Genomic DNA, 11,188 nt, shown 5'->3' on the forward strand with positions numbered 1-11,188 from the left:
GATAAAAAATGAACCCAAAAGCGACCGAAAAATTAAATCAGAATTGATGAGAAGTGAACCCAAAAGTGACCGAAAATTAAATCTGAAATGACCAAAAACGAACCCAAAACTGAAGAGAAAAGTGACAAAATTTAACCCAAAAGTGACCAAAAAAAAGAATCCAGGAGTGACAAAAATTCAAACCAGAATTGTCCAAAAATTGACCCGAAAATGCCAAAAATGGACCCAAAAATGCCCCAAATGCCCCAAAATCCCCAATTTTCTGTGCCACACCCGAGCTCCGTTTCCCGCCCCAAGAGGAAAATCGGGAATTTTCCCCCAAATCCCTTCCCGGGAATCGCTTTCCTCCCATTTTTCATTGATTTTACGGTAATTAATACTAAAATCTTAATTAATTTAATTAATTTCTCGAGATTTCTGTCCCCAAAGCGAGGAAATTCCTCCCAGAATTTGGGATTTGGGCGTTCCCGGAGCTGCTGTTGGAAATTCCCATTTTTTTTTTGGGATCGGAGCCTTTTTCCAGCCCCAATCCCAAATTTCCCGGCCAGGATTTGGGGTGAATTTGGGGTGAATTTGGGAATTTTTCCCCCAAGAATTCCCGCTCCCATCCCGAAAAATTGGGAGGAGAAACCCAGAACGCCAAAAGTCTTTTTTGGGGGATTTTGGGTTAGTTTTGGAATTCTTGGGGTTTTTTGGGATTATTCGGGGATTCCTGGTTTATTTTAGGATTTCTTTTAGGATCACGGGGGTTTGTTTTGGGATTTTGGATTTATTCGGGGTTTATTTGGAATTTCTGGGTTGATTTTAGTGTGGATTTTGGATTTTTGGGGTTCGTTTTGGGGTTCATTTTGGGATTTCGGGTTCATTTTGGGATTTTTGGGGTTCATTTGGGAGTTTTGGGGTTCATTCTGGGATTTTGGGTTTATTTGGGGATTTTGGATTTATTCGGGGGTTTATTTGGAATTTCTGGGTTGATTTTAGTGTTTGTTTGGGATTTTTGGGGTTCGTTTTGGGGTTCATTTTGGGATTTTCGGGTTTATTTTGGGATTTTGGGGTTTATTTTGGGGTTCTTTTTGGGATTTCGGGTGCGGATTCCTCCCTCCCACATTCCAGGCGCCCTAAATGGGATTTTCCTCCTTTTAAAACACGGAATTATTGCAGATTTCTCCTCCCTGTATCGCCAAATCCCAGGAAAATTCCATTTTCTTAATCGTCTATTTCTATAAATCCATCAATTTCTCTCCCTTTCCAATAAATTTATCCCAAATATTTCTGGAAGTTTCTATCAAACGCTGATGGAAATTTCTATTTCGGGCCGAATTTTAGGGGAAAAAACCCAAAATAAAAACCCCAAACCCCGAATTTTTGAAACCCCGGCCCTCCCACGCCCCAAATCTGAATATTGAGAGCCGCAAAATCCGGGAAAAATGGGAAAATCCGCCCTGAAATCCTAAAAAATTGCAATATTCGGGTGAGGTCCTCGCGCCTGGAAGGAATATAGAAATAAATATTAAATAGAAATCAAACCTGCATGAAGTAGGTATTAAATCTACAGTAAATTGAATATTTTGCCACCCTCACGAGCGTTTCTGCAGCCTCTAAAATTCCCATTTTTTCCCCTTTCCATCCCGATTCTCTCCTCTATTTTTGCCGCGTTCTCGGCAAATTAAAGCCCAAAAAATCGGGATTTTAGAGCCATTTTTGGCCTCTTTTTCCTTCCCCTCGGGCGGGTTTAAGGAGGGGGAAATAAAGAGAGAGAGGGGAAAAAAATCCAATAAAATTTCAATTGAGTAAGAACGCAGTGAAATAAAAACACCTTCAACAAAAAACATGAAATAAAAACACATTAAAGATCATGAAATCAAAACCTATGAAAGGAAAATTCGGTCAAATACAAATATATTGAATTCAAATGGGTCAATTAAATTAAATTCCACGGAAAGATCTTACCTAGAAAGAGATCCAATTAAAAAAATGCAATAAAAATAGAACAAACGAACAAAAAAAAATATTAACTCAAAATTAATCAAACCCCTGGAATAAAAGTGAAATAAATCAAAATTCAGTGCAATAGCCCTTCCCATCCTTCCATTTTCCCTTTTTTTCCCCCAATTTTCTGGATTTTTTCCCGATTTTTTCCCATTTTCCCCATTTTTTTCTCATTTCCCCTGGGATTCCCACCGGGAGCTGAAAAATCTGCACAAAGAGAATTTTTTTGGGTTTTTTTTTTGGTTTTTTTTTTTTTTTTTTTTTGTCCTCCAGGCAAAACAACGACGGAAAAAAAGCGATTTATTTCCAAGGAACGGTACAAGGCGGACAGCACGAGCACGACCCCGAAATCCAACAAATCCGGATCAAAAACCCCAAAAACCGCTCGGGGACCCCCAGGAGCGCCGCGAGAAAACCCCAAAAATCCGGCCGGAAATCCCGATTTTCCTCAGCCAAAACCCGGGAGAGAATTCCCAAAAAATCCCAAAAAAAAACCCCAAAAATCCGGCCGGAAATCCCGATTTTCCTCAGCCAAACCCACGGGAGAGAATTCCCAAAAAAAACCCCAAAAATCCGGCCGGAAATCCCGATTTTCCTCAGCCAAACCCCCGGGAGAGAATTCCCAAAAAACCCCAAAAATAACCCAAAAATCCGGCCGGAAATCCCGATTTCCCTCAGCCAAACTCGAGGGAAAGCATTCCCAAAAATCCCCAAAAAATCCCCAAAATTCCCCCACTCCCGACCCCAAACCCCTCTGGGAATTTTTTCCCCATTCCCGATTTTTCCATCCTTAAAAAAATCCGGGAGCCGCCGCCGCCCGGGGGGGAATTTTTGGGATTTTTTGGGAGATTTTTGTTGTTTTGTTATTTTTCCACAATTTTTTTTTTTTTCCCACCGGGATCACGAGAAAAAAAAAAAAAAAAGGAAAATCGGGAATTTCCACCTCTCAGCCCAAAATCCCCATTTTCCCCCAAAACCCCGCGCTGGGATTTGGGAGCTGCGGGTGGGAATTTTCCTTTTTTTGGGATTTTTCTGCGGGATAAACACAAATACCCATTTTTGGCTCTTCTGCCTTCGGCTTTTTGGCTTTTTTCGGGGTTTTCTCGGCCCCAAAGTCCCGCCGGCGCCAGGATAAATATTGATTTTTTTACACGGTTTTTTCCCTTTTTTTCGGGGTTTTCTCGGCCCCAAAGTCCCGCCGGCACGAGGTTAAATACTGAATTTTTACACCTTTTTTTTTCCTTTTTCTGGGATTTTCTCCACCCCAAACTCCAACCAGCACGAGGATAAATATGGAATTTTTTTCTCTTCCGTCTTTGATTTTTCTTTTTATTTTTGGCGATTTTCTCCACCCCAAAGTCCAACCACCACGATGATAAATACTGAATTTTTTTCCTTTCAGTCTTTGATTTTTTTTTTTTGTTTTTTGGGGATTTTGGCCACCGCAAAGTCCAACGAACACGATGACAAATATTGAATTTTTAACACTTCTTTTTTTCCTTTTTCAGGGGATTTTGGCCACCTCCAAGTCCCGCCAGCACGACGATAAATATTGAATTTTTTTCCCTTCTGTCTTTGATATTTTTTTTGTTTTACAGGGGATTTTGGCCACCGCAAAGTCCAACCACCACGACGATAAACACTGAATTTTTAACGCTTCTTTTTTTCCTTTTCCCGGGAGATTTTGGCCACCGCAAAGTCCAACGAACACGATGACAAATATTGAATTTTTAACACTTCTTTTTTTCCTTTTTCAGGGGATTTTGGCCACCTCCAAGTCCCGCCAGCACGACGATAAATATTGAATTTTTTCCCTTCTGTCTTTGATTTTTTTTTTTGTTTTTTTGGGGATTTTGGCCACCTCCAAGTCCCGCCAGCACGCTGACAAACATTGAATTCCAACCCTTTTCTTCCCACTTCCCGGCCCTTCCGACCGCCTCCGAGTCCCAGCATGGCGCCGCCGCACGCGGCACGTGGCAGCCGGCGACGCCGCCGCGCTGCGGGCGGGCGGCGCGCGCTCAGGTGTCGCGCAGGTGCGCGGGCTTGGCTTTGCCCACGGCCTTCTTCTCCTTGACGCGGCGGTTCTGGAACCAGATGGTGACCTGGCGCTCGCTCAGGCTGGTGGCGCCCGCGATGCGCCGCCGCTTCTCCTTGGTGATGAAGCGGCTGGCGGCGAACTCGCGCTCCAGCTCCTTCAGCTGCGGCTTCGTGTAGGGAACGCGCTTCTTGCGGCCGCGCCGGAACGGGCTGGGCTCGGCCTGCAGGGGGACCACGTCTGGGGGGGGAAAAATGGGTAAAAATGGGGGAAAATGGGGAAAAATGGGGGAAAATGGGTAAAAATGGGGGGAAATGGGGAAAAATGGGGGAAAATGGGGTTAGAAAGGGTAAAAATGGGAATTGTGGGGTTAATAAAGGGGGTAAAGGGTTCACTGTAGGGAACGCGCTTCTTGCGGCCGCGCCGGAACGGGCTGGGCTCGGCCTGCAGAGGGACTACGTCTGGAACGGGGAAAAATGGGTGAAAATGGGGGTAAATGGGGAAAAATGGGGAAAAATGGGGTTAGAAAGGGTAAAAATGGGAATTGTGGGGTTAATAAAGGGGGTAAAGGGTTCACTGTAGGGAACGCGCTTCTTGCGGCCGCGCCGGAACGGGCTGGGCTCGGCCTGCAGAGGGACCACGTCTGGGGGGGGGAAAAATTCGTGAAAATGGGAAAAAATAGGAAAAAATGGGGGAAAATGGGTAAAAATGGGGTAAAGTGGGGGGGGGAAATGGGGTTAGAATAGGAATTATGGGGTTAATAAAGGGTTTGGGGTAGGAAACGCACTTTTTGGGGCCCCGCCGGAACGGGCTGGGCTCGGTCTGCAGAGGGACCACGTCTGCAGTAGGAAATGGGGTTAGAAATGGAGAAATTGGGTAAAAACGGGAGTAGAATGGGGGAAATGGGTAAAAATGGGAATTATGGGCATAAAGGGGTTAAGAGTGAAGAGGGGTGAGGTGAAAATGAGCCAATAAAGGGGTTGGGATGAGGGGAAATGGGTGAAAATGGGATTGGAATGGGGGAAATTGGTGAAAATTGGGTTAGAATTGGGAGAAATTGGTAAAAAAGGAGTTAGAACGGGGGGAAATGCGTAAAAATTGGGTTGGAATTGGGGGTTGGGGTAAAAACGGTGATAAAAGGGTTAAAGGCAAAGCGGGGTGAAGTGGAAATGGGTAAAAATGGGGTTAGAACGGGGGGAAATGGGCAAAACCGGGAATTATGGGGACAAAGGGGTTAAAAGCGAAGTGGAAATGGGTAAAAAATCGGGATGTGGGGAAAAGAAATGAGGGAAAAGGGGAATTGCGGTCGGTGGGGCCGGGGGAGGGTTCTGGGGAGGGAGAGGAAGAACGGGGGTAAAATGGTGGTGGGCAAGGGGAAAAAGGGGGAAAGGAGCGGGAAAAGAAGGGACAAAAAGGGGAAAAAATCATGGAAATGAGGGGAAAGAGGGAGGGAAGAGGGGAGAAGGAGGAGGGAAAATGGGGGAGGGAAAATGGGGGGAAAAGGGGGAAAATGGGGGGAAAAGGAGCGGGAAAAGAAGGGACAAAAATGGAAAAAAATAATGGAAATGAGGGGGAAAGAGCGAGGGAAGAGGGAAAGAAGGAGGGAAAATGGGGGGAAAAGGGGGAAAATGGGGAGAGGAGCGGGAAAAGGGGGGACAAAAATGGAAAAAAAATCATGGAATTGAGGGGGAAAGAGGGAGGGAAGAGGGGAGAAGGAGGAGGGAAAATGGGGGAAAAGGGGGAAAGGAGCGGGAAAAGGGGGGACAAAAATGGGAAAAAAATCATGGAAATGAGGGGGAAAGAGCGAGGGAAAAGGGGAGAAGGAGGGAAAATGGGGGAAAATGGGGGGGAACTGGGAAAAGGGGGGAGAAGGGGAAGAAAAGGGGGCGGAAAGAGCAGGACCAGGCGGCCGGAGGAGCGATAACGGCTGGGGAGCTGCGGGGAACGGAACCAAAACACGCCGGGAAAATTCCCTGTTTGCCTTGGCCGCCGATGAAGGAGCAGCGCCCGCCCGCGGAGCCGAGCACGCGGGCACCGCAGGCGCCTCAAACCCCGCTTTTTTTGGGCCATATTCGGAGTTTTTTGGGCGATTTTCGGGGTGTTTGGGCGATATTCGGGGTTTTTTGGGCGATATTCGGGGTTTTTGGGCGATATTCGCGGTTTTCCCTTTTCCCTCCTTCCTCTTTCTCCTCCCACCCCCTTTTTCCTTTTCCCGCAGAGGAAAATCTGCCCTGAGCAGCCCCAAAACCCCGCCCGGAGCGGACACGGGAGCCCCCGAACCCCAAAAATCCCCTCGGAGGGGCCAAAAGAACCCAAATTTCCCCCTCTCCAGCGGCTTTTTGGGGGCGCTGGGGAAGGGGAAAGGCTCCGGGACCGGGGGGATTTGGGGACATTTGGGGACACCCCCAGCCCGTTCTGGCGCTGCCGGGAGGGGGGCGAAGCTCCCCGCGGAATTTTGGGAGCCCTGGCAGGGATTTGGGGCGAGCAGAGCCCCCAAATCCGGCGCCCCAAAAAGGGGCAGGAAGATGGAGGCGAGCGCTGCTCGGAGCGCCGCCCTAATTACGGCCCAGGCGTTAATTGGGGAGGTTTTGGGGGGCAGCGGCTCCTTTTTGGGGGTCACAAAGCGGAGCGGGGTCCCCCAAAACACAAAAACCCCGCACGCAGCCGGCGCCGCGCGGCCGGATTCCCTTCGTGCCGCCCCCAAAATCCCGCAAAAACCCCGATTTGGGGTTTTTTTTTGTGTGCCGATAAAAGGGGAAATAAAGGATTGTGCCACCCCCAGCCCAGGATAACGCCCCCCCCCTCGCTCTCCCACACCCAGGGTCCCCCAAATAATTTGGGGTTTCCGCAGGGGAATTTTGTGGTTTCCGAGCTGCTCCAGAAGGGGAATTTTGGGGCCTTTCCCCTTTTCAGGCTCTCCCCAAACAGCTCCGTCTGTCACTTGACACCTCTGTCGTTAATTGCGCTAATTGGGAGCGGATTGAGCGCACAGCCCCCAGCCCACCGAGCCGCTCCGGGCTTCGTTTTTAGCGGGATTTTCACTTTTTCTCCTTTTTGTTTTGAGCTCTCCTCCCGCGGGGGAGCGGCGGGCGGGGAGGGAGCGGGAAGGGCAGAATTCGGGAATTAATAGGGAATTTTGGAGATTGGATTGGCTCGGGAGAAAGGGCAGAATTGGGGAATTTCGGAGATTGGATTGGGCCGGGATTGGCTCGAGAAAAAGGGCGGAATTCGGGAATTACCGCGGAATTTTGGAGATTGGATTGCTCCAGGAAAAAGAGCAGAATCAGGGAATTAGCGCGGGGTTTGGGGCCAGGAGAAAAGGAAGATTTCAGGGATTAACTCCGGGTTTTGGGGCCGGGATTGGCTCCGAAGGAAGGGCAAAATTATGGAATTAACTCCGGGTTTTGGGGCCAGGATTGGCTCCCAAGGAAGGGCAGAATTATGGAATTAACTCCGGGTTTTGGGGCCAGGATTGGCTCCCAAGGAAGGGCAGAATTATGGAATTAACTCCGGGTTTGGGGACCAGGATTGCTCCGAAGGAAGGGCAGGTTCAGGAAATTAACTCCGGGTTTTTGGGGCCGGGATTGGCTCCCAAGGAAGGGCAGGTTCAGGAAATTAACTCCGGGTTTTGGGGCCGGGATTGGCTCCGAGGGAAGGGCAGAATTATGGAATTAACTCCCGGTTTGGGGACCAGGATTGGCTCGAGAAAAAGGGCAGAATTATGGAATTAACTCCCGGTTTGGGGACCAGGATTGGCTCCCAAGGAAGGGCAGGTTCAGGGAATTAGCGCGGGTTTGGGGCCAGGAGAAAAGGAAGATTTCAGGGATTAACTCCGGGTTTTGGGGCCGGGATTGGCTCCGAAGGAAGGGCAGAATTATGGAATTAACTCCGGGTTCGGGGCCGGGATTGGCTCCCGAGCAAGGGCAGGATCAGGGAATTAGCGCGGGTTTGGGGCCGCGCTGGCCTCGCCCCGCCGAGCGTGCCCGTGCACATTGCCCGCTCCGAGCATTCCTGAGCCGCTTCCCTCTAATTACCCAGCCCGGAGCGGCGCGGGCACATGGAATACACGGAACGGGCGGAATTAATGGGAAATGCGGAATACAGCCGGATACCGGGGGTACAGGGAGTCAATGCACCCGGATATACGGGAAAAATGCACCCGGATATGTGGGAGAAATGTGCCCTGATATACGGAATAAACACACCCAGATATATGGAATATATGGAATTAATGCATCCGGATATACGGAATAAACACACCCAGATATAGGGAATATATGGAATTAATGCATCCGGATATACGGAATAAATACACCCAGATATATGGAATTAATATATCCGGATATATGGAATAAACACACCCAGATATAGGGAATATATGGAATTAATACACCCAGATATATGGAATATATGGAATTAATACATCCGGATATATGGAATAAACACACCCAGATATATGGAATTAATATATCCGGATATATGGAATAAACACACCCAGATATATGGAATTAATATATCCGGATATATGGAATAAACACACCCAGATATATGGAATTAATATATCCGGATATATGGAATAAACACACACAGATATAGGGAATATATGGAATTAATACATCCGGATATATGGAATTAATATACCGGGCTACATGGAATAAATAATTAATATATATTCCATATATGGGATATATGGAAGAGATGGAATCATGTATGGAATATATCTGGATATATGGAAAAAAATGATACCCGGATACATGGAATAAATATATTGGGATATGGGGGATACCCGGCTGTGTGGAATAGATGGGATACAGGGGTATGGGATAAATTGAATATATGGGATAGATCCGGATATCGGGAGTATGTGGAATAATTTGGAATATAAGGGACAGATGGGATAAATAGATCGGGATATATGGGATGGACGGGATGTCTGGAATACATCCGGAGAGATGGGATAGACCTGGATATCTGGGAAAGATCGGGGTACATGGGATGGGTGGGATAAATATATCCGGATATATGGGATAGATAGGATACACGGGATAAATGGGATAGATGGGATTGATGGGATTGATGGGATAAATGGCATAAATGGGATACACGGAATATGTGGGATAGATGGGATAAATGGGATAGACGGGATAAATGGGATAGATGGGATAAATGGGATAGACGGGATATATGGGATAGATGGGATATATGGAATATATGGGATAGATGGGATAGATGGGATAGATGGGATACACGGAATATATGGGATAGATGGGATATACGGAATGTATTGGATAAATGGGATACACGGAATATATGGGATATATGGGATAAATGGGGTAGATGGAATAGATGGGATAAACGGAGCATTTGGGATAGATGCGGATATATGGGATAGATGGGATAAATATATCGGGATATATGGGATAGATGGGGTAGATGGGATAGATGGAATATATGGGGTACATGGAATATATGGGACAGATGGGATAAATATATCGGGATACACGGAATAAATCCGGATATATGGGATAGACGGGATATATGGGATAGACGGGATAAATATATCGGGATATACGAAATATATGGGATGGATGGGATATATGGGATACACGGGGTACGCGGAATATATGGGACAGATGGGACAAATACGTCGGGATACACGGAATAAACCGGGATATACGGGACAGGTGGGACACAGGGGATTTCTGGGCTCCGAGGGATCCCCGCGCTCAGCCCCTGCGGCCGCGGCCGCGCGGATCGCGGGCGCCGCTCCCGCTCCCGGCGCCGCTCCCGGCGCCGCTCCCGGTGCCGCTCTTTGTTTTGGAACGGCGACTTCCAGAGGTGCGCGGGCTGCGCTTGCTCCTTGGAGCAGTAAACCTGCCCGTCCCAGCCGTTGGCCAGCGCCCAGGGCTGGTAGCCTTCCATGGGAAGCAAAGCCTCGTGCCGCGGCTCGGGCAGCGCCGGCACCACCGACACGTCCAAGTAGCCCGGCACGGCCTGGTAGGAGCCCGGGAAGCCGGGGTAGAACGAGAACTCCTTGGCCCGCGCCGGCAGCTCCTCGCCGGCCAGCGGCCCGCCGGCCTCGGCGAACTTGTCGGGCGGGTGGTAGCCGCAGGGCTTCTGCTGCAGGTTGACGCCGGCCAGGCGGCAGCCGTAGTAGCCGGGCGCGAAGGGGTAGCCGCCGTAGCCCAGCGAGCCCGACGGGCACTGCCGCGCCGGCTCCGCGCCCGCCAGCTCCGCGAACGCCGCTCCGTCCGCGCCGCCGCCGCCGCCCGGCGCGGCCAGCCCGGCGTGCGGCAGCATCTCCCCGCACAAAGGGATAAACCCCCCCCCCGCCTTTATTTTTAATTAGTTACAATCGTCATTAATTATTTTTAATTTTTTTTGAAATTTAAAAAAAAAAAAAATTTGTTTTTTTAATTTTTCGGAGCTGCCGAGGGATTTTTGAGGGCGGTTTTCCTCTTCCAGGCGCTCGCCCCTTCTCGAAAATCCACTAAAAAATAAAGAAAACGTCACCCCGTGCTCCCCCCAGCGCCGTTTTCCTGCCGCATTCCCGAGGAATTGGGTTTTCCCCAAAACAACCCGATTTTCCCCAAAATAAGCGGATTTCCCCCCAAATATTTGGATTTTCCCCCCATTCCGCCCCAAATTTTCGGGGGGTGCAGCTGCAGGAGTGAAGCGGGAGGGGGGAAAAATGCGGGGGAAAGTGGGAAAAATGTGATTTTTTTCCGGATTTTTTTCCTCAGCGCGGCCCTGTTTCAGACCCCCCCCCACGCTTCGTGTTTCCCTAAAAAGCCAAAAATTCCCCAAAATCCCCCAAAATCCCCCAGATTCCCCCGATCCCGCTGGTTTGGGGTCACCCCCTTCCCCTGCTCCCACCCCCAGCTAATCCCAGGGGACGAAAAAAAGCTGGAAAAGGGGAAAAAAACCCTAAAGAAGCAGGAAATTCGGGAATTCGGAGAACGCCAAGTTCAAGGGGAAAGGGAAAATTCCCGGGCTTGGGAAAAAAGGGGATGGGAATGGCCTGGGGGGGAGGGAATGGGGAAAATGGGGGAAAACGGGGACAAAACGGGAAAAATGGGAAAAGAATGGAATTAAATGGGGAAAAATGGAATTAAATGGGGTAAAAAATGGAATTAAATGGGGTAAAAAATGGAATTAAATGGG

General features: G+C 48.8%; 1 protein-coding gene across 1 annotated transcript; it reads right to left on the reverse strand.

Moving 5' to 3' along the window:
* Positions 1 to 3,982: 3,982 nt before the first annotated feature.
* On the reverse strand, positions 3,983 to 10,324 carry HOXC13 (homeobox C13). Its single transcript, XM_041477971.1, has 3 exons — positions 9,849 to 10,324; positions 8,988 to 8,995; positions 3,983 to 4,264 (listed from the first exon to the last, which is right to left on the reverse strand). The coding sequence occupies exons 1-3, from the start codon at positions 10,322 to 10,324 to the stop codon at positions 4,008 to 4,010; spliced, it is 741 nt and encodes a 246-aa protein (XP_041333905.1). The 3' UTR covers positions 3,983 to 4,007.
* Positions 10,325 to 11,188: the final 864 nt, after the last annotated feature.

Source organism: Pyrgilauda ruficollis, unplaced genomic scaffold (assembly GCF_017590135.1).
Source record: "Pyrgilauda ruficollis isolate IOZ18807 unplaced genomic scaffold, ASM1759013v1 scaffold426, whole genome shotgun sequence".
Classification (NCBI taxonomy): Eukaryota; Metazoa; Chordata; class Aves; order Passeriformes; family Passeridae; genus Pyrgilauda; species Pyrgilauda ruficollis.